Raw genomic sequence first — 25196 nt, 5'->3', positions numbered from 1 at the left:
ACACAGTATAACACTGGCAGTGTGGGACCTGCTGACACAGTATAACACTGGTAGTGTGGGACACGCTGACACAGTATAACACTGGCAGTGTGGGACACGCTGACACAGTATAACACTGGTAGTGTGGGACCTGCTGACACAGTATAACACTGGTAGTGTGGGACACGCTGACACAGTATAACACTGGCAGTGTGGGACACGCTGACACTGTATAACACTGGTAGTGTGGGACCTGCTGACACAGTATAACACTGGTAGTGTGGGACACGCTGACACAGTATAACACTGGTAGTGTGGGACCTGCTGACACAGTATAACACTGGTAGTGTGGGACACGCTGACACAGTATAACACTGGCAGTGTGGGACCTGCTGACACAGTATAACACTGGCAGTGTGGGACCTGCTGACACAGTATAACACTGGCAGTGTGGGACCTGCTGACACAGTATAACACTGGTAGTGTGGGACCTGCTGACACAGTATAACACTGGTAGTGTGGGACCTGCTGACACAGTATAACACTGGTAGTGTGGGACCTGCTGACGCAGTATAACACTGGTAGTGTGGGACCCGCTGACGCAGTATAACACTGGCAGTGTGGGACCCGCTGACACAGTATAACACTGGTAGTGTGGGACCTGCTGACGCAGTATAACACTGGTAGTGTGGGACCTGCTGACGCAGTATAACACTGGTAGTGTGGGACCTGCTGACACAGTATAACACTGGTAGTGTGGGACCTGCTGACACAGTATAACACTGGTAGTGTGGGACCTGCTGACACAGTATAACACTGGTAGTGTGGGACCTGCTGACGCAGTATAACACTGGCAGAGTGGGACCTGCTGAGACAATGTAACACTGGTAGTGTGGGACCTGCTGACACGGTGTAAGGCCTCGGCTATGCTCCCTGCTGGCGTGCTGAGGCGCAGGGACAGCGGGTGCTTTCCCTGGCCTTGCGGTTGCTTACCGCACGCGCTGTCAGAGGGCGGGCGTGTCACTGGCCGGGGGCGGGCCAGTGACGTCACGGAGCTGGTTCGCCCTCATTGGGTGAACCGCTCACGTGACCGGCCTGTCGCGCCGGCAAGCGGGGGAATTTTAAATTCCCCTAAGACCTGCGCTTCCGCAAGCGCGCGGAAGCGCAGGTGAGCCCCTACTAAAGCCGCTCTAATTGCGGCTGTAGGGGATCAGTGCTGAGCGGGAGCGCTCGTCAGCACGCTTCCGCCAGCAAGCGCTAAACATGGCCGAGGCCTGACACTGGCAGTGTATAATACTGGCAGTGTGGGACCTGCTGACACAGTATAACACTGGCAGTGTGGGACCTGCTGACACAGTATAACACTGGCAGTGTGGGACCTGCTGACACAGTATAACACTGGCAGTGTGGGACCTGCTGACACAGTATAACACTGGCAGTGTGGGACCTGCTGACACAGTATAACACTGGTAGTGTGGGACCTGCTGACACAGTATAACACTGGTAGTGTGGGACCTGCTGACACAGTATAACACTGGCAGTGTGGGACCTGCTGACACAGTATAACACTGGTAGTGTGGGACCTGCTGACACAGTATAACACTGGTAGTGTGGGACCTGCTGAAACAGTATAACACTGGCAGTATGGGACCTGCTGACACAGTATAACACTGGTAGTGTGGGACCTGCTGACGCAGTATAACACTGGTAGTGTGGGACCTGCTTACGCAGTATAACACTGGTAGTGTGGGACCTGCTGACGCAGTATAACACTGGTAGTGTGGGACCTGCTGACGCAGTATAACACTGGTAGTGTGTGACCTGCTGACACAGTATAACACTGGTAGTGTGTGACCTGCTGACACAGTATAACACTGGTAGTGTGGGACCTGCTGACACAGTATAACACTGGTAGTGTGGGACCTGCTGACACAGTATAACACCGGTAGTGTGGGACTTGCTGACACAGTATAACACTGGTAGTGTGTGACCTGCTGACACAGTATAACACTGGTAGTGTGGGACCTGCTGACACAGTATAACACTGGTAGTGTGGGACCTGCTGACACAGTGTAACACTGGTAGTGTGGGACCTGCTGACACAGTATAACACTGGTAGTGTGGGACCTGCTGACACAGTATAACACTGGTAGTGTGGGACCTGCTGACACAGTGTAACACTGGTAGTGTGGGACCTGCTGACACAGTATATCACTGGTAGTGTGGGACCTGCTGACACAGTTGCACCTTGACAAGTTTGCAGGTTTAACATGTTTTGACCAAAAGATTGAACTAAATGACCCACACTTATGAGAAGATAAAACCTAGAAATGAACTAAGTGATCCTATTGGATTTGCATTGGGGCTTCTTTGTTTACTGTAATTGGAAAGGGTTATGGATGACTTTGGCCACAGTATATAACCCACCTGTAAGGTTACCTTGAGAGTTCAGGATTTTGTGTGTGGTTCTAGACACTTTTTTCATAAAAGTACATCCTGTTGTATATAAATGGTTTACTTACCTGTACATTAGCGTAAGATGTACCTAAAGCTTGTGAAATAAGCAATGTCAAAAGGGGTTTGTTCAAAGTTCTGGTGTTGACCCTGGGGATGCGTAGTGTTTGACGTTGTGATTACTTTTTAATGGACCAACTTAAGATTTCCAGATTTGAGTCCAGGACACTTGAAGGCTTTGGTACACAGAGTTAATTTGTGATGATCTCTTGTGCATCCATGTGGGTATCACAACTCAATAGGAGGCGTTCAGACTGTAGTCTGATGTATCAAATTCGGTGCCTGCTTTGTCGGTTCTGATTTTTTAGTGGCATGAGCCTCTGATACCGGTGTCCAAAGTGGGAATCTCAACCAACATAATGCTTACTGTCCGTGTACTTTACTCCTATCCTCTCGAAGAAAGCCGGAGAGCACTTTTTGAAGAAATGATGCTCTGACCGTAACCGTTTGGCCCCTCTAGGCATTTCGTGAAGAATATTCCCGACTCAATCAACTGTCCAAAGAGGACCCCACTCCGTCCAGCGACCCACGGCTTCAGCATGTGCTGGTTTACTTCTTTCAGAACAAGGCCCCAAAACGTGTCATCGAACGGACGCTGCTGGAGCAATTTGCTGATAAAAACCTCAGCTATGACGAGAGGTGAGCTGGACCCTTTCTATAAGGAGGTGCTTCCCAATCCTTTTCCACTGTTCTCCCTCCCTCCTCCTCCCCGCCCCCTCCTCCTCCGCCCTTCCCTGCCATATTCATTTTTTGTTATTTTGCTGCCCTAGATCAATAAACATCATGAAGGTGGCTCGAGCAAAACTCAAGGAGATTGGGCCAAGTGATATGGATATGAAAGACTACAAGGTGATGTTATATGGGTGCAGCATGTGCGTTAAAGGGGCAATCCTATGTAGCAAATCAAAAAAGGAAACCAGTGGTCAGTGTAATTGGCTTCCTTAGGAAGATGCAGCCCGGTTACAGTAACTGTTTTACGTCACTTTATCTGGGTAAGAATGATATGAATATTCCTCCTTTTTGTCTGGGTTCACTGAATTCAAGCTGAACTTACCCTTATCTGTATGACTCATCAGGACTTTATCATTACTATACAATCCGTGGCTAACATAAAAACAACAAGTCGCCTTTAGTTCTGGGGACTGAGCCAGATCACCAAATCAGTTAAAGGTTGTAAAACACACCAGAGCTTTTTACTTTACCATGGAAACATTAAGATTGAAAATATATTTTAAAATGCTTATATAGGTCGTTTGTTGTTTTGTTTAAAAGTATCTGTTCAATTTAACCTGTTAAACATGACACTGTCCTTAAATCCCCATTTGTCATAGAAGGGACTGTCCCATTAATTGGTAACCCTTAGGCCTTGAACATGGTGCCTCAGACTGCCTTAAGGCAGTGTTCGCGTCCATGTGGCGTGCGGGAGGGGGCGTGGTCCGCGCGACAGACAGGTCACATGAGCGGTTCGCCCAATGAGGGCAAACCAGCTCCGTGACATCACTAGGAACGCCCACCATGGCCAGGGAAAGCACCAGCTTTCCCTCAGCCTCCAGGTGCCTCCGCATGGGAGAAGGCACCACCATGGCCTCAGCCTAACACAACATATCCTGTTGAACCTGCAAAGACCAAGCTCTGAGTTAAAAAGAAAAACCATCCTCTCACTCTCTCCTAGCCCCCTCTTTAATAATGTGTCAACTCTCTTAATAGCTTAATTGGTGGGCAAAAGCCTTTTGTCTGATGTTCCCACTTTTGAAAGTAATCTCTTTCGTAACAGAAGTGGCATGAAGACTACAGTCTTTTTCGCAAGGTGTCTGTTTACCTTCTAACTGGACTGGAGCTGTACCAGAATGGAAAGTAGGTGAAACCTTATTGTAACTTGAATAAATGTTCTGTGTCTGGTGCATGCATGAAGTCTGAGGCCCCTATTCCAGTGGTTCTTAATCCCCCCTCAGTATTCCTGAGCCAACCACACATCTTTCTATTCAAATGCAAATTGTGTGACTTGACCGTGTGCAAATTGCTTATTCCTAGATCCTTGGGTGTCCTTGGGGACCTGGTGGGTCCTGAAGACATTTTTGAGAATTGCTGCTTTATTCTAAATGTTCCTTGTAGTGGAGAAGAATGTAATCCAATTCCTTTCTCTTCTGCATAAGGAAGGCATTTTGAGTATCTAATGCTGCTACCCCAAAAATGGTTCCCTAGCAGAGGTCATCTAATGACCGTAAAGTTGATGTTACTGATGGTATTATAATGTATTTTTTTTTTGTGTGCAATATCTGTGGCTGTCTTCCATATACATTATTTGTGGCTTTTTTTATGAAGCATCCACCAGCCAATGTAGCTATTATGTACTTATTTTTATTGGTGTACCACATCATTCATTATTTAAATCTACTGCTCAGCTGGAGAAGAACTGACTTAATTGGACTGGACCAGTGGTCTTTCTTTTAGGTAGGGCCCTTGTTAGCCAATAAGTGTATTTAGAGTTTCTATGAGTCCTTTCCACAACCTGCAGAAGTGTCGTGCAGTACAGCACCTCCGTACTTAGGAGGATAGAATATTGTAGCTCAGACAATCTACTATAGAGCAACCACATAATAATAATAATATATCCATGAGTGTGTCTGCATTTCTTCCACATGTCCCCAAACTTATGTCATTCACCCCATTGCCATGCAGTGGTTTAGCTACAGACAAGGATTCTGGGTAGTGACATGCAAATGAGCACCCAGCTGCCGAGTATGCCACATACCTAAACTTGCAGACATTAAGGCCCATATGGTTTAAGGTGATTCCTCCAGTTGAATCCTCTATAGGTGTCCACGAAAGACTGCAGCAATGCACACCCGGTGTGATCCTCGTGCATAGAGGAGATAGGAAAAACAGGACATCTTGCAATGGCGTATTACCCTTGATAATGATCAGTGGTGAACAATGGCGGAGGCGTTCAAAACCATAGATTTAATAAAGATAAGACAATAAAAAGATTGCCACAGCAATCTAAAATGCAAAAATAAAACAATCTACATGAATGGCACCGTGAATATATGTAGGTTCCTCTGCCGTTGGGAAAAATTAAAATCTTACTTGCGAAAGGTCCGTTGGACTTGCGCCTTGTAGGTAGCACTCTTGGGATGTTTTTTTCTCCCCGGTTGTAAGCTCGATACAGCTGTCGGCGTCTCAGGTGGGCTGCGCTGTTCAGACTCCGAGTCGTCACTGCCCGGATGTCACTCACAGCTGGTCTTCGGGATCCCTCTGGTGCACAGTGATGACCCTACGCGTTTCAAGAAGTAAACATGCATCCAATAAAATGTAACAGTGTCCTGGGACCTTTCTCAATTGAGTGATAGTCATAGTCCATGGGGCACCTATTCAGGACTGTTAATGAATGGGTCTCATAAACATATATGGATACAAATGTAACACTAACCGTCTCTATACTGTAAATATAAACATCTATACAAATCAACATCAAAGCACATCACTAATAGGATATGTCATTTGTGTCATTTACACAATCATTAGGTGATGGATATAGATCCTAATATAATTTCACTATTTAGCCTCATTATGAGTAGATACAGTAGATACATTAGTTACAACATGAGTGGAGACAATATGCCTTAGTTGTATTTTCTGCTGGTGGTAATTGATACCAGGCACGCGTCTGGATATACCTGACAGGTGGGTTGATGAGGTACTCCCTACCTCCGACTGATTTCTGTGACTGAAATAGTTCACACTAAATAGTTAACATTAATATTGCGATCAGTGACCATCAGTGACATTAAATAGTTCACATTAGTATTATCATTAGTGATTTCTATCAGCGATATTTAGAGCCATCTATGTTCCTTATTATTATTACATTTATTGTTATCCTTATTTATATTAGGACATATATACGTCACTTAATTTGATTGTGTAAATGACACAAATGACATATCCTATTAGTGATGTGCTTTGATGTTGATTTGTATAGATGTTTATATTTAAATAGATGGTTATAGTTACATTTGTATCCATATCTGTTTATGAGCCCCATTCATTAACAGTCCTGAATAGGTGCCCCATGGACTATGACTATCACTCATTTGAGAAAGTTCCCAGGACACTGTTACGTTTTATTGGATCCGATTTGAGGTATAAAAAGACCCAGGATCTAAGGACTGTCATCACCCCTGAGGAAGAGACGCATGTTTACTTCTTGAAACGCGTAGGGTCATCACTGTGCACCAGAGGGATCCCATAGTCGATGACCAGCTGTGAGTGACGTTGTCGGAGAAGGCCGGGCAGTGACTAGTCGGAGTCTGAACAGTGCAGCCCACCTGAGACGCAGACGGCTGTATCGAGCTTACATCCGGGGAGAAACAAACATCCCAAGAGTGCTACCTAGATGGCGCAAGTCCTACGCACCTGTCGTAAGTAGGATTTCAATTTTTCCCAATTGCGGAGGAACCTACATATATTCACGGTGCCATCCATGTAGATTGTTTAATTTTTGCATTTTAGATTGACGTGGCAATCTTTTTATTGTCTTATCTTTATTAAATCTATGGTTTTGAACGCCTCCGCCATTGTTCACCACTGATCATTATCATGGATAATACACCATTGCAGGATGTCCTGTTTTTCCTATCTCCCTTATGCATGAGGATCACACCGGGTGAGCATTGCTGCAGTCTTTCGTGGATACCTATAGAGGATTCAAATGGAGGAATCACCTCCGAACGGGTTTGGCTGATAATTAGGTAATTTCCAATTATTCACCCAGGCGCCATAGATGTCTCTTTTCCCCAATAGACTTATCTGGTTATAAGAGAACCAGTGAGACTTTTTAGGCAGCCGCTGGACTTTATGTACATTGGGAAGGACTTGTTATTTTGATCACATTTAATATTTGTGCATATTCACCAATATTATCAATTGCTTATTCATTTGTATAAGTTCACTTTTGGTGTCACTTGTCACCAGCGCTAGTTGCATCAATCTTTTTTCACCATATGGTTTAAGGATCAGTTTGGGGAAGTAGTTATTTCAGTGACATAACTATCAATTTGGATTATTCACAGGAGCACAGACTAATAGATGGTAATATCCACTAAACGTAGATATCACAGCCCCAAATCATGGTGTTTTTATTAACTTTTTTTTCTTTTCTTCAGATGCCAAGAAGCCCTTACTTACCTGGTGTACGCCTATCAGAGTAACAGTTCACTTCTGAGTGTAGGGCCAAGCAGAGGAGTGGAGGAGTCTCTGATTGCCTTATACAGAAGGAAGTGTCTCCTGGTGCGTCTTCAGCATTTGCTAATGGGGTCTAATGGGGTCTCCAGCTTGTTCACATCACTGAATCCTGAGGAGAACTGGTGGAGCGGAGGAAGGAGAATTTTAACGTGTCTAAAAATAAGTCCTTTAAAAAATCCCTAAATATTTTTGAGACGGATTGCATCGTTAGACGTTCGGTTCCTGTTCCTTTGCAAAACATGCTGCATATAAAAAATGAGTTCATAATGTAATAGTCTTCCTTAAAGCCTCTGTCACAAGGTGTCCCCTTAAGCTAAACGCAGTATTTTCATCTCTGGGGACCCTACAAATCGAAATACATTTATCGATGCAGTTACAGTTGTTTTTTTAATTGAACCTTTATATGGTTGTCTAGTAGGACGCACAATGGAGGATGTCGGCCTGCGAGATTGGGCAGCCGTTTTGATTTCCTTATCTAGAGCTTTAAACGCTGGTAACACCAGTATGTATGTATGTGTGGGGCGGAGGAGAAGGGAGAAGAGTAGATGGGACTGCCGCTTTAAACCGTGTAATCAAGCCTCTAAATGTTTTCTCAGCCTCCATCCAACCCGTCACTGTTGAGCCAATACATATAATAAAGGAGGGAGGCTTAACCTGTGAAATCTCCTGTTCAGCCCGTAGTGATATAAACACGGGAGTAGCTGGAGGAAATCCCTCCTAAGTCTCCGCTCACCATGTTTACAGACTAACTCTACACATTATTTAGTTCAAAGGTTTAGTGGCCGTGTGGGCCCTGGAGACATGCAGGTTGTGATAACTTTGCGGCCCAACAGTAGAGTTCTGCATAGATTCAATGATATAGTGTTCAGAGCTTTCAAAGCATACACACATACACACATACACACCTGCCAACCCCAGTAACTGCTCTTGTCTCCTACAGGACCTAAATGATCTAGCCGCTAGTTTGTTTGAGAGCCAGGAAGAAGAACGGGTATCTGAAGGGATCAGCATCATGAACGACCTAATCATCCCCTGCATGCATCTCATCTTCAACAACACGATCTCGGAAGAAGACTTGTCAGCCATCGAGGTCATGAGGAGCCGCTGGTGCTCCTACTTGGGGCAGGATATAGATGGTGAGCGAGCAAGGCGGTAAAATTGGAGTATACTTCTCTGAAAGGGGAGTGGATACATGGGACGGCCTCCAAGCAGTAGTGATAGAGGCATTTACAAAAAAAGGATATAAAAAAATGCTTGGGATAGCCTAGAGTTGGGCAGTAACAAAACATTTACCATGATAATGATATAAAGAAATATATCATGATGTTTGTTGTATAGGAAGCATACAGTACAAGACACTTACAACATTATTTAAAGCAGATGACATCAATAACGTAATTAGTTTGAAACCATTTTTTTTATAATACTAATTATGTGGAAGATGTAGTTTTAATATTTGGTGCAAAATTAAATGTGTAATTTATTAGATTTTTAAAAAAAAATAAACTACAATCGCTGGAGATCAAACATGGGAGGGGGGAATTGTATAAACACAGGACAAAGCTATTCTCAGGATGAGAGGGGGGGAGCACTTCTAACCTGAGTGTGGGAGAGGGGTCGCTATCCTCAGGGTAATTTGGGAGCACTGCTAACCTGAGGGAGGGAGAGAGGGGTCTCTATCCTCGGGGTAAGGGAGGAGCGTTGCTAACCTGAGGGGAAGAGAGGGGTCGCTATCTTGGGGTAAGGAGGGAGGACTTCTGATCTGAGGGGAGAGAGGGGTTGCTATCCTCGGGGTAAGGGGAGAGCGCTGCTAACCTGAGGGGGGGCGGGAGAGGGTTCGCTATCCTCGGGGTAAGGGGAGAGCGCTGCTAACCTGAGGGGTCACTATCCTCGGTGTAAGGGGGGAGCGCTGCTAACCTGAGGGGGGAGAGGAGCCGCTATCCCGGGTACATTGGATGCTGTGTGGGTCTTAAAATGCAAGTCACCAATGTCCGTAAAACTTGCGACGCTAAAGCAATGCGACGGTAATAAAGAAATACAATATTGATAATCACCATTTCCTATTATCACGATATTATGAGCATGTCACTATATTGCCCAATGCTAGGATAATCACAACATATTATTTATTTGGGAGAAGCGGAGAGATATACCCTATTTGATATCTTGAAGATATACAGGTCTGTGCTTCCAGTCCTACTTTACATAGGTCTTAATGTTCATTCAAAGGGGCATTCTACCGGGGGAGGTCCTGTGTTTGCTCTAAATGGTGATTTTCTGCTTAATTTCTTGCTTTATAACACCCTGATGAATATGCCATTATTGCATCCAAACATCAGCAATTGCAGCATGTTACACTGTAGCATTATTCTTGTTTGGAGAGCCTTGTCTTGCTGCATGTCATGTGAAATGCCAAATCTGCTGGCAGTTTCTATCATTTCCAATATGTCCCCAGCCTCACCAGCAGCAGAGATAGGTGTATTGTATTTCTCCTACCTCGAGAGATCTGTCACACACAGCATATAAAGACAAAACTTTGACCTCCACGCATTTGACTTTCACGCAGCTTCATTTCCCCGCTTCCCCCAGTTTAGGCGGCACGAGCTGTTGACGCAGTAATAACCCGTGTCAGTTGTAACATTCCTGCATATTTATGGACTCGCGGCCCCCTCTCCTCTTTTTCCGAAGGAAGATTAAAGCATAACGATTTCAGTTTATGGCACATTACAATGCACTTTGTCCCTCCAAGCCCGCACCAACCCAGATTAATGGGCTGTCAAAAATCTGTCTCAGCCGGCAATGAATTCCAGACATAAGCGTCGCAGGCACGCTGGGTAGGATACAAATTAGCACTGAGCAGTACTTATTAGACAGTGAAGAATTCACATATATTATTTTATTGTTGTCTAATGCCAGCTACACACAGCACTCTACGAACACACACACACACACACACACACACACACACACACACACACACACACACACACACACACACACACACTCCTTCATTGCTGCAGGATCGGATTAATATTGAATTTTTTTTAATAAATACCTCTAACAGTGTAAACTTAGAAGGTGCTATTCCTGCCCCACCGAATTCATGGTGCCAAGGCAGAGAATGAAGGGACGTGACAAGGTCACAGCGAGCTGACAGCGCTAAGATCTCAGCCGTGCTTTCCCTATTCAGAGTGAACCTTTCATTGATCCCGGATAAGTGTTTTTTTTTTTTTTTTTTTTACCCCATCTTTATTGATACAAAATAGAAACCAATTGAATGGTTTCAGTGATGTGAATAGGCAGGAGGAGAGAGGGGAGTAAATGCACCTTATAAATATCGCGATGGAAAGTGTGGTGGATTCCTGGTCTAGCTCCCAGCAAAGTTGGTAGAGACTCAGGATTGCTTGGGGCAGACATGAGGCTATCCTAAATACAAAAAAAGCCAATGCTCAAATAGGTTCTTATCCTGTGTAGCAGATTGGAAAGATTAGGTGGGCCCACTGGTTCTCTTCTGGCGTCCAATTCTGTCTGTTTCTGTAGTTCATTCACTGTACGTATGCGTTCCCCATTCCAGTTTGTTGCAAGCCCCCCCTCAGCCAAATGGTTAAACTTGCCATGCTTGATTATGAAAGCGAGGGGGCATGCAGTAATCCCAGCTCTTGTGTCCCCTTTGCAGAAAGCCTGCAGTTGAAGCTTGGACAGTTTCTCCCTCGGCTCCTGGACTGCTCTGCTGAGATCATTGTGCTGAAGGAGCCGCCGAAGATCCGTCCGCACTCCCCGTACGACCTGTGCAATCGCTTCGCAGCCGTCATGGAATCCATACAGGGAGCTGTCACCGTGACCTAGGCCAGTGTACTGCAGGGACTGCTCAGGACGAGGTCACTCTGCCCTCTGTCCATTTACGCACATAATGCAGGGGGCAGAGTTTTTATTCTAAAGCCAAACAAACAAAAAGGAGGAAGCCACTGAGGCCGACGTGCGGGGAAACCACGTTTTGCTTGGAGGATTGTAGTAAAGGTCTTGCCACGAAATAAGGGCACAGACTTTATATGAAAAGCAGATTTGTGTCTCCGCTACATCAAGACACTGTTCTCTGTATGTGTATATAAACACGTACAGTGTGTATATCTCTCCATCTATCTCTCCATCTTTCTTTGTCTCTCTCTCTCCATCTTTCTTTGTCTCTCTCTCTCCATCTTTCTCTGTCTCTCTCTCTCTCCCCCTCTCTCTCTCTCTCTCTCCCCCTCTCTCTCTCTCTCTCTCTCTCTCTCTCTCTCTCTCTCTCTCTCTCTCTCTCATATTATATATAGATATAGATATATATATCTATATATATCTATATATATATATATATATATATATATCTCTATATAATCTCCATATCTCTCTACATATCTAATATATACATACACACTGCCCCATCCCAAGTAATTTTACCAGGCAACTAGAAATGTAGGAAGTTTGTCAGCTATGCTATTATATAACCTGTGAGGAAGTTTTCTTGTTTTATTTTTTTAGTGAGCTGATATTTTGATCTATGTATACATTGACACAAACAGTGGCACAATATACTATTGTGTGTGTGTGTTGTGCACATACAGACGTCTCTTTTTTTTTTTTTCTTCTAATGGGAGGCGTCTTGTACCCACACCAAAAAACTGTAAGTGACCGGTGCAGCAAAGGGAGCATCAGAGCAAGTTCTTATCCCTGCCAAGAGAGCCCAGGATGTGCTCTGTATTTGTGTTTTACAGCAGGGCACTGCCATCCAGTGTTAGTTCCTCTGGTGCTTGTAATGAAGGAGGAATGTAATTGTTTTTAATCTTTCCATCACAAGCAAACTAGGTTCGGAACCCAGCACCTGGGTGATGAGAGGTTATCGTTCTTCAAAGCCAAAATATCGTCCCACTGGATAGCAAAAGGGGGATGGTCCTCCTTTCACAAAATAAAGCGTAGCGAACACAAACGCATCTCTTTTTAATTGCTCCGCTTTAAGTAATTCTAACGTCCGTATCTTTTGCCAAGCAACTGACAAAAACTGACTCGGTAATAGAGAATTTTTCGCCTGTGGGTGTGTGTATTTCAGAGCAATCACGCGCGCAGCTGCACGATTCCAATTCAGCAGGAAAGAGAGTGGGGGAAAAACTGGCGTGAGGAGCCAGACACCATTGGGATTTGGCAAGGAGGGGAATACATTCTTGGCTCTCTTAGTTTGGAAACTGATAGAACGAGAGATTTTTTTTTTTAGTCTGGCATCTCAACAATGATTGCCATTACCGTGGGCAAAAAATAAAACCAGCACTTTTAAAGACTCCTGCTTGTTTGCAACATTGTAATTACTTCCATTTCTGTTTTTAGAGATGACGGTTTTAGTCCTTTAAAAAAAAAACCCAGGGAGAGAAAATAACCCAGCTTTGCTCTGCCTTCAGAAACACATGTATGCCTTAGCCAATGTTGATACCAGTAGCCGTGCCAAAACCAATAGTCACCAGCCTGAAAAGCACATTTGTGTGACTTTTTATAGAAGCGCTTCCTTTTTTTGCTCGGAGTACGGGTGGCATTCTCTCGTGTCCTGCGTGGGACAGCTGAGTTTTGTGAAAATGTTACAATTAAAACCTATTGTTTAGTACAGAAGTCCAATCAATTGGTAATTGTGTTTTTTTTGTTTTTTTTAATGTGCAATAAAGTATTTATGTTTTTATCTGAAAGTGCGATCCATTCTTCGTTTTCTGCGGTTGATTTAGTTATTGTCACTCGGCAGAGTACATTCTTTAGCCTAAAATAGCTAAAGGAAGGGTGGCAATGTATTGCAGAAATGTCTGACAGAGGGGTTCATCCTTTCACTGTTGAAAGGCGGGTCCCTCCAGCAGTGAACTAGTTAAAACAGCATGTCCAGGACCCAACGACAAAAGTGACCACATCCTTCCAACGGTCTATAGAGTGACTCGTCAACGTGAGGCATGTGTGCCAAATCTGGCCCCCAAAGGATCTTGCAGTGGCCCCCAAAGGATCTTGCAGTGGCCCCCAGACTACTTCAGCTAATCTCGTGGTTGCTCAGGCAGCTAATTGCATGTTTTCACACAGCCACTCATTATAAAGCTATAAACACGCACATCGGCCCTTTAGGAAATGAGTTAAAGAGCTGGGTCTTCATCCTACTCCATAAAGAACAGATTAAAGGTGCAGTTTGATCACTTTTTTGGGAGAACATAATAAAGACCTATGGTGTATGTGAGTGTGTGTGTGGTTTTTCTGAAATGACCATCGGATCACACAGGCCTCACCCCTGTTTTAATTTTTTTTGCCAGCCATTTAAAACGTGGCCAAAGCCGGCTATTCTGACAGCTGCTGTTTGTCAATGTGTAAATAGCAAGGTACAAAGAGATGGGTGCACACATGTGACCACGTGAAGCGTTACGTGTGCATGGGAACAGGCCACGAAGGAGAGGATCAATAGAATAAAAACCATTCTCGCAGAGAGAAAAACGGCACTCCTGAGGTATCAGAGTGTATGTTTATTGTGGGAGAATCAGCGTCTCGGTCCTAACGTGCACCTTTGTCAAGATGCCACAAAATACAGCTTCTGTACATACGATGGGAGCACCCTCCCAGCCCAGGTGCAAAGTGCCGGCAAAATTGTAGCTATGGTGGTTGAACATCAGCTGCTAAGCAACACTGCCCATATTGTTTATATGCTATGTCTGGGAGCAAGAACAAGTGGAAGGCACAGATCCATTCCCATACCAATGTGGCAATGCTTGTGATATAACTACTATTGTGTTATATGCATTGAACGTGCAAAGTCTAAGTGTGGTGAAAAGTAATCATAAGAGTTGAAACAACAATAGATGTAGGACTCTAATGTATACTATCGAAAAAATGTATAAGTGAATGAATACTATCAATACATGGCTCGAATAAGTATAAACAGAGTTTGCGTGCGTGCGTGCGCGTGCGTGACAGCATACTAAAGATGTTCAGTAAACATGCATAGATGCAAATGGTCAGGACACCGATTTCAGAAGTGTCCCTTTCCAAAATGGAAATGAAAACCACAAATGGCATTCCCATACCGTGCAGGTGCACTGTCTAGCGCAGGAGTGGCCAACTCCAGTCCTCAAGTGCCACCAACAGGTCAGGTTTCAAAGAGATCCCTGCTTCAGCACTTACAGAAAGATTCAGCATGCTGAAGCAGGGATATCCTTGAATCCTGGCCTGTTGGAGGCCTTAAGTTGGCCAGCCTTGGTCTAGTGGCACCCTCTGTTGAGGGGGTCCTGTTTATTGAACCCAGAGTATGCGCGCCATGTTGTTTAACGGCAAAGGCAACAAACTAACTAGGAAAGGAACGAGTCGCAGCTGAAGTCTTGTTAAACACCTCATGCCAACAAAAAAATCTGTATTAGTGCGGATGAGCGATGAAGACCAATATCTCGAACACCTCCCGTAGTTCCAGCTGACGAGCCGCCACGGCCTAGTCATTACAGTGTGTGAAAATCATTGCTAAATCGCCTGGAAGCACAAGACCAATTGTAGCGAGACGTCGGGTTCAGTGCTATAAAATCTTATCTGCCATTCTCCCATCAAAGTGTCCGGTGAGGGATGAGATGCAAAGGATTATTCTAATGCATGTAACTACTAAACAGGTTAACTAGTGTTACTGGTATATGAGGAGAAAGGGACATTAATTTAATAGAGTCCCTCCCCTCGCAGGTCTCTCTACCAGTGAGTGTATCACGCTCGTGTGTTAATGGGCTCATCCATTGAACAACATAAAAGGTGTAATCAATGTTCAATGAGGCGGAAGCTGTGTATCCCGCCTCATTATTACAGTCTTCAGCTCTGTTCTAATTCTAACACTATGTTTTAAATACATGTACTGGGGTATTTCACAATGAAGAGTCATCAGAATTAAAGTCCATTTAATGTTTTTTGTTGTTGCAAAAGACACAATGGACACAGTGAGAGTACTGCTAAGGGTTACATAGTTATATGAGGTTAAAAAAAAGACATACGTCCATCAAGTTCAACCTATGCTCTATTTAGACCGACAGATACTTTATCCTATATACTTATTGATCCAGAGGAAGGCAAACACAAAACCCCAGTGACATATTATCCAATGATATCTCATAAGGGGAAAATAAATTCCTTCCTGACTCCGAACGTGGATCCTGTATATATATACACACACTATACTCCATTTAGGCATTGCATCAGCGGTTTTCTTTTCAAGAATTAAGTATTCCAAATCAGGCAACATCAAGGAATCAGAATTAATTTCTTTTTCACAAATACAGTAATTCTTAAAAGAAATAAATCCTTGTAACAAATCACAATGTAAGAATTCTTCAGTTACTATCCCATGATCAAAATAGTACCGGCAAGTACCGTGTTAGCCGAGCTTTAATAATCAAAAACGAATAAACAATGCCGTTCTGTGACTAACAAAAGATCCAACGTTTCGATCCCACAGGGGGGATCTTCCTCAGGTGGGTGCAGGGGGGTGCACCCCCCTGTGGGATCGAAACGTTGGACTTCTGTGCTTTGTGTTTTAATACACTTACTGAATTTACCTGCCTGAGTGCTGTCTCCTTTCTGCCAGTTTCTGGTAATGTATTTATATATATATACAGGCATACCCCGGTTTAAGGACACTCACTTTAAGTACACTCGCAAGTAAGTACATATCGCCCAATAGTCAAACTGCATCTCACGCATGCGCCTGTCAGCACGTCCTGAACAGCAATACCGGCTCCCTACCTGTACCGAAGCTGTGCACAAGCGAGGAGACTATAGAGCCTGTTACTATAGAGCCTGTTATATATATATATATATATATATATATATATATATATATATATATATATATATATTTTGCATTTTTAGATTGTAGTCTTTAGTGTGTGATGTTATACCGCCCCCGTGTGGCTAACTGCATAGTAACTATATATTATAATAACCACATTAAAAACCCATTGCTTATGATCTGTTGTGCAGATAACACCAGCCAGTATATTCAGTGCTTTACAGAGATGATATTGAGGAACAGGTACAGGATGTATAATACAAGGGAGAATAGTACAATTAGGATTTAAGTGCATAATACAGAAGCCTGGTCCCAGTGGCACTCCAATTGACACTAATAGATAATGTTGTGTGGGGTTTTGAGCTTGCTATGATTGTGTAAGTTTAATACAGAAGCTTAAATATTGGGAAAAACAGCTTACAATTTAATTGCTGTGTGGGCAGACAGGAGTACATGGAAGTGAACATGTTAATGGACAAGGCCAAGAGGGCTGTATGCTTATACGCAATCCGGTCATGTAACAATGCTATGGAAATGCTTCCTTGTAAAAGGAACCTTTCCAGTGGGGTTTGAAAAGGGAGAGAATCCTCAGAGCAGTAGAGACTTGTAGGACAGAAGGGAGACGGCCCTGAGTAGAGCAGAGGAGGTGAGCAGGTCCAGCACATTGTGAGAAATGAGAGGGGTGGATGAGTCTTAAACCAAAGAAGAATTTTCTAGATGATACGGCATTTAATGGGAAGCCAGTTGGGGATGTGAGGAGGAGAGAGGCACATCTCTGACACCAGCCCACCTGTATGTACCGCTTTGCGGATATCCCCGGCACTATATAACATAACGCTATGATTACTTGCTATTATTGGGTCGGGACCAGGGGCTTCACGGTCTTGCCTCCAGTTTCCTCGCCAACTTCCCGTAAAACTAAACTACGAGGGAGAAGAGAGAATCCCTGCGTTAAAGACACAGATATCAACAGCATGCTATGTCAGGGGGGCTCAACTCCAGTTCTCAAGCCCACCCAACAGGTCAGGTTTTCAGGATATCCCAGCTTCAGCGCAGGTGGCTCAATCAGAGGCTCAGTCGAAGAGCCACCTGTGCTGAAGCAGTTACTGATTGAGCCACCTGTGCTGAAGCAGTGACTGATTGAGCCACCTGTGCTGAAGCAGTGACTGATTGAGCCACCTGTGCTGAAGCAGTGACTGATTGAGCCACCTTGAGGTTCTCCCCAATGCTGCAACGTTTGGTGCTTTATCATTCATATTCTATTCCGCCAACTGCTACTTTTCACTCGAATCCCCATTGAATCTGCTGCGATGCCATCTTCCCCTTGCTGGGGGGAGATGTAAGCTCCGTTCCCAGTGACAAGTAACTCGAATGAAAGAATCCTCCGTGATTTATTCGGTCGCTGAAGGTTTTATGTATCTAATAAGTCACAGACAGCAGAAATAAACCAATCCATTCCTGCCAGCCTGGAAACAAGATGTCTAATGGCACTCTCTTTATGTGCCTCCGCAGAATGAAATCACTGGTGGCAGCAGTATATTATAAAAATAATAATAGGCTTTTATTTATCAAGCACCTTCTGAGGAAAGGACCCGAGGGGAAGAAAACAGCCAAATCTAGCCATAAAAAAACAAAATGCGCTATTAAAGCTTAGCCAGTTAGAATATGCAAATGGGGACGATGTGCTCAGATTTATTCCGTTAGTTGGTTGTTTTAATATGTAAGTGTGGAGATGTGTGTCATGTTCCCAGTAACCATACACCCTGTTACTGCAGCTATTACTAGCATACTCAGCTCTGACATTGCACCCCAATTATCTCTGTCTCTTTGCACCCGTCTGTCACTCACACTCACAAACATACACTCACACTCAAACATTCCCAGAAACACATACATTCTCTCTCAAACACGAACACACACTCCCTGTCTCTCTCTCTGACACACTCTAAGGCCCGGGCCATAGAGGGGGGGAGCCGTGCTGCACCGCGCTGACGCTGAGGCTCGCCTGCAGAAGCTGTGCGATTCCACGCACATACCGGCGAGCCAGCGTCCGCGATCGGAGGTGGGGGGAGACTGAGGGAGGCGGGGCAGTGACGTCGCTGGGCCAATCGCCCGTGACGCACTGACGTCGACGTCACAGCGCCGACGTCACGGCGCCGTGACGTTGACGCAGCCCCACTCTCATTGGAGGGTTTCAGCCGACAGCGCGCTGAAAAACAGCTTGGCGCTTGGCTGAAATCTCCAACTCTTCCGCACGCCTGCGGACGCTCGCGTGAGCCCCCTCTCAAGGCATCCTCATTGAGGATGCAGGGGCTCAGCGCTGAGCGTCCGCACGCCTCAGCACGGCCTGTCCTTGTATGGACTCGGCCTAAGAATCTCTGACTCTCTCTGTCTATCTCTCTCTCTGTCTGTCTCTCTGTCTGTCTCACTCTGTCTCTCCCTGTCCCTCAAAATAGGAATAAGGACATACTTCGTAAAATAAATACCCTTATACAGGCAGTCCTCGGCTATCCAATGGAATCCGTTCTGGGAGTAGCGTTGGATAGTGAAACGTTGTAAAGTGAGTCCCATGTTAATCAGTGGTGGTGAGCGTTGGATAACGCATTCAGGCATCAAATAACGGCCCATAGGGTTGCATTGTAATGCAGTTGATATGCCATTCGTTGTAAAGTGAAACGTTGGATAACGGGGATACCTGTATATATTTAAAAAGAAACTGGAACTGCAATTTTGTAAATAAAAACCAGTGGTTCTGTTTGTGAGATTTATTATAAGGTGAGGTCGTATGTTAATATGAAAAGTGGTCATACTTTGAGTTAGAAAATGAAAAGCAGTTGTTCTCCGTATCACCTAACACCACCACTCCACCATTGGTGTAATTGCACTCACACATACAGTACACGGCTCATCCGGTGTGACTGTGTCACTAATTCTCCAATACCAGTCTCAGCATAGTCCTGTTACTGTCCCAGTCTCATTTACATAGTGATCAGATACACACTCTCACACACTCTCACACACACACTCTCTCTCTCTCACACACCTTCCCCTAACTCTCTTACACACACTATTACACGCTCTCTCTTACTCACACACGCTCTCTCACACACTCTCTCATACACCTTCCCCTAACTCTATTACACACACTGTTACACGCTCTCTCTTACTCACACACGCTCTCTCACACACTCTCTCACACACCTTCCCCTAACTCTCTTACACACACTGTTACACGCTCTCTCTTACTCACACACGCTCTCTCACACACTCTCTCACACACCTTCCCCTAACTCTATCACACACACTGTTACACGCTCTCTCTTACTCACACACGCTCTCTCACACTCTCACACACCTCTCTCTTACTCACACACGCTCTCTCACACACTCTCACACACTCTCTCACACACTTTCCCCTAACTCTCTTACACACACTGTTACACACTCTCTCACACGGTCTCTCACACACTATCTCATACACACACCCTACCCTTATTCTCTCTTACATACATACACTGTCACAGACACACTCTCTCTTACATACACGCTCACACATTCTCTCTCACACTCTCTCTTACACACACGCTCACACATTCTCTCTCACACACACATATACTCTCAGACACATAAAACACTCTCACACATGCACACTTATACACAGAAACCTGCCTCTCACATACACACAATCTTTACCTCACACACACTCTTTCTTACGCAAACAGACTCACACACACAGCATGCTCTCTCTTCCACACACACTCTCACACAAACACTTTCTTTCACACACAATCACACACACACATTCTCTCTTCCACACACACTCTATCTCACACAATCCCTCTCTCAGAAGCACTCTTCGACACATACACACACTTTCTTTTCCACACACTGACAAACTCTTAGACACACACACTAACATACACACTATCTGACACCTACAATATTTCACTCTCTACCACACACACACATAGACACACACACTCTCTCTCAGACATCTCACACAATCTATATCACATACACTCTACCTCACACACACTGCCTCAGACACACACACACTTTCTCACACACATACACACACTTTCTCTCACATAAACACTCTCAGACATTCACACACTCAGACAGACACACAAATACATATTCATGCACTCTTTCTTGCAGACAAACACACACTCTCAGACACACACACACACACACACACACACACACACACACACACACACACACACACACACACACACACACACACACACACACACACACACACACACACACACACACACACACACACACACACACACAGTCTCTCAGATACACACACACACACACACTCTCCCTGTCTCTCAGACACACACACACTCTTTCTGTCTCTCAGACATACACGGCCTCCGGGTAACAGCGTCTATATTGCTGTTTAATTCATTTGCTTTCAAATTAGGAGAAAAGATGGAAATAAACAAGAAAAATGAGCACAGAACAAATCATCGTTACCTGCTCTGCTCGTTTTATAATTAGCTGAGTAAGGTTTATTATTACTCTTAATCGTTGGGATACGACAGAGTTTATCTGCATATTTATACCCCCTGATTTATTACACAGCAAGGAACATTTGTGAGATTTATGTTATTTGCAGCTACACTGCGAGACATTTTCATCTCAACATTCCAGCAGGTCCCTCCGAAATAAGTGGAAGAACGTCCAACAGCAAATCCCTGCTGCCGGGGATAGAACAACATGGGAGACAGAATGAGATGAAGCTTTAAGTCCAGTTTGATGAGGTCACTGCCCTTAGTTGGGAGGAAGCAACCAATAAGCAGCGTGGACGAGACCAGCAGGGGCTTCTGGGAGAGAAAATAGCTGTCATGGGGTCTCCCTGACACAACAGGCAATCCTTAAATCTGCTGTTGTTCTGATGTCAGTAAAATATGAAATATCGATTAGTATTTAAGCCCAAAACTGATTGTGTGTAGGATTGTACCCATCACTAAATAAATAACATTATTTTGGCTCATCTCAAGCTCGCGGTTTCCTTTAGCATATATATAGGATCTGATCCTCATTCTCTCCTATCTCGATTACTGTAACCTCCTGCTGTCCGGCCTTCCTGCCTCTCACCTGTCTCTCCTACAAACTATCCTAAACGCTGCTGCCAGAATCACTCTACTCTTTCCTAAATCTGTCTCAGCGTCTCCCCTCCTGAAATCCCTCTCCTGGTTTCCGATCAAATCCCACATCTCGCACTCAATTCTCCTCCTCACTTTTAAAGCTTTACACTCTTCTGCTCCTACTTACATCTCAGCCCTAATCTACATCTAAAGCCCTCTCCCACCTTAAACCTTTCGCACTGACTGCCCCACACCTCTGGAATGCCCTTCCCCTCAGTACCCGACTAGCATCCTCTCTATCCACCTTTAAGACCCACCTTAAAACACACTTGTTTAAAGAAGCATATGAGTAGCTCCGTGGCTAATACTATACACAATACATAAAGCTTGACCCCCTGCAGAAGCACTTACCTGTATGCCCTCCTACTGTCTCTGTACGTTCCTCCTACCTACCAATTAGAGTGTAAGCTCTTCGGAGCAGGTACTCCTCTTCTACAATGTTACTTTTATGCCTGAAGCGCTTATTTTCATGATCTGTTATTTGTATTATTTGTTATTTATATGATTGTCACGTGTATTACTACTGTGATACGCTATGTATATTAATGGCGCTATATAAATAAAGACATACAATACATACCTACAAACCTACAAACTATACAGGGTGACCCCTCTCACCGAGAGGTCCACAAACGCATCACATAGGGTATTACCCAAGATCTGTAAACCATGTACGGTTATTATTAATTCCGATCAGATTAGTCTGTAACGAGAGGTATTACCAGAATCATCTCCCACTGCCTCCCAGTTCATTTACACAACTGGGCAAAGGAGAACGATGGGGGATGATCAGTTTGCCTTAATATAAAAGGGGCTGTAGGTTTATCACAACAGAGATGAGTTAATGATTGTAAAAAAACACAGCACTGGGTTACTATGGGGCATAATACGTTTTTCATTATTATTATTGTTATTATTATGATGATTTTAATATACCTATCCTTGTTTCATTTACATTTCTGAAAGCACTGACCCCAGCTATATTTCACTATTTACCAATGCTATGACTCCTCTTTGGCCCCTGGCCCCTCTACGTGTTGTTGAGTGTGAGTGGTCCCAGCTTGGCGATGATTTCCCATCTGTCTGTCAGCAACACAAAGGGGGAATAGAAACATGCTCTCAGAACGGCATTTTTATAGGAGGATTATGCTGTAAGCTCCACTTATCAGGCCTCAGTGTTATCCAGAGGGGTATTAAACAGGGGTTACTGCTGCATTTTCTCTCTGTGTGTTTTCTTGAGGGGTGTGTGGTTTTTGATGAAGAGGAGGAGGAAGCGACAAAGGCAGCCATCTTAAAATTGACCTGCAAATAAAATGCACAAGCTTTGCCTGCCACAGGGGCCAGGAATGTGTAATGTGTTACTGCCAGCCATGGGGATAATAGAACCTTCAGCCCCTTATAGCTGCTCACCCCTAATGCAGCTGGTGCTCTTTAACCACTGCACAAATCCACTGACACACAATGATACACAGACACAAGATGCGCACACGGAACACACACAGTAACACACAAGTACGCACAAGTACGCACAGAATGATATACACAGTCACACAGAGATGCGCACGGAGATACACGGATTTGCACATGTACACACGCACACACAGAAATACACAGATTTGCACATGTGCACACACACACACACAGATTTGCACATGTGCACACACACACACACACACGGATACACGGATTTGCACATGTACACACACACCGAGATACACGGATTTGCACATGTACACACACACACACACACACACACACACACACACACACACACACACACACACACACACACACACACACACACACACACACACACACACAGATTTGCACATGTACACACACACATGGAGAAACACAGATTTTCACATGTACACACACACACACACACACAGAGATACACGAATTTGTACATGTACAAACACAAACACACACAGATACATGAATTTGAACATGCACACACACACGGATTTGCACATGTACACACACACACACACACACACACACACACACACACACACACACACACACACACACACACACACACACACACACACACACACACACACACACACACACACACACACACACACACACACATTTGCACATGTACACACAGAGACTCACAGATTTGCACATGTACACACACACACACAGAGATACACGGATTTGCACATGTACACACACACAGAGATACACGGATTTGCACATGTACCCATATACACACACACATAGAGATACACGGATTTGCACATGTATACACACACAGAGATACACGGATTTGTACATGCACACACACACACACACACACACACACACACACACACACACACACACACACACACACACACACACACACACACACACACACACACACACACAAATTTGCACATGCACACACACACAGATATAAACAGATTTGCACATGTATACACACAGAGCGATACACAGATTTGCACATATACACACACACACACAGAGATACACGGATTTGCACATGGACACACACACGGAGATACACGGATTTTGCGGTGTGAGAGCTGTGTATCATGTCGGGAGTTCCCCTACTTTAAAATGGTCAGTACGTAGTCCTCCCCGTGAATCGAGTGTAGAGACGGGGACAGAGGCGACGAGAGACGGGACTGAATACGTGCCCCGTGGAGTGAGAGTGACTACGGACCTGTGGACCGTCTCCATCTGGCAGTTGATGCGGAGATCCTGTGCCTCTGGTGACCAGTTGTATGCTGCATAGTGGTAACATGTCCCTAACATGTGCTGCCTGATATTTTCCATCTAAGTGTACGTGTGATACTTACCTACCTGTGATGAGCCAATATAATCACATTTAATACACTACGAGTCGTGCACTGTTTTTTGTCTTCCAATATACAGTAACTGTATGTAAAAGTATATATAGTAACTACATGTAACAGCATGTAACAGTATGTAACAGTATATGTAACATCATGTAACAGTATATACAATAACTGTATGTAACAGTATATATTTATTTATTTTATTTATTTATAAAATATTTTACCAGGAAGTAATACATTGAGAGTTACCTCTCGTTTTCAAGTATGTCCTGGACAGAGTTAAGACAAATAATATATGGTTACAAATACAGTTACATAAATGAACAGGGTATACATTATATACAAGACATTGCATGCACAGTTAAAGATAATAAGTATTATGGGCGTATGAAACAGTTACAGACCAGATTAAAATGTGAGACAGCCATAGATTTGAAATAATTTAAACTGGTGGTGGATGTGAGAGTCTCTGGTAGGTTGTTCCAGTTTTGGGGAGCACAGTAAGAGAAGGAGGAACGTCCGGATACTTTGTTGAGCCTTGGGACCATGAACAGTCTTTTGGAGTCTGATCTCAGATGATAAGTGCTGCATGTGGTAGGGGTGAGGAGCTTGATCAGATAGCTGGGTAGCTTGCCCATAAAGAATTTGAAGGCAAGACAGGAAAGGTGAACTTTGCGCCTA

General features: G+C 44.2%; 1 protein-coding gene across 1 annotated transcript in view; it reads left to right on the top strand.

Annotated features, from left to right (window-relative positions):
* USP28 (ubiquitin specific peptidase 28) overlaps positions 1–13442 on the top strand; it is a 28992-nt gene extending 15550 nt beyond the window's left edge. The window contains exons 6-11 of the mRNA XM_075606584.1: positions 2954–3132; positions 3264–3342; positions 4268–4347; positions 7659–7782; positions 8678–8873; positions 11414–13442. Coding sequence (XP_075462699.1) covers positions 2954–3132; positions 3264–3342; positions 4268–4347; positions 7659–7782; positions 8678–8873; positions 11414–11583 — 828 coding nt within the window. The 3' untranslated portion in view covers positions 11584–13442. The remainder of the gene's footprint in view (positions 1–2953; positions 3133–3263; positions 3343–4267; positions 4348–7658; positions 7783–8677; positions 8874–11413) is intronic.
* The last annotated feature ends 11754 nt before the right edge of the window (positions 13443–25196 follow it).

Source organism: Ascaphus truei, chromosome 6, assembly GCF_040206685.1.
Source record: "Ascaphus truei isolate aAscTru1 chromosome 6, aAscTru1.hap1, whole genome shotgun sequence".
Lineage (NCBI taxonomy): Eukaryota > Metazoa > Chordata > Amphibia > Anura > Ascaphidae > Ascaphus > Ascaphus truei.
Note: the sequence above shows the minus strand (reverse complement) of the source record. Positions and strands in the feature narration are given on the sequence as shown.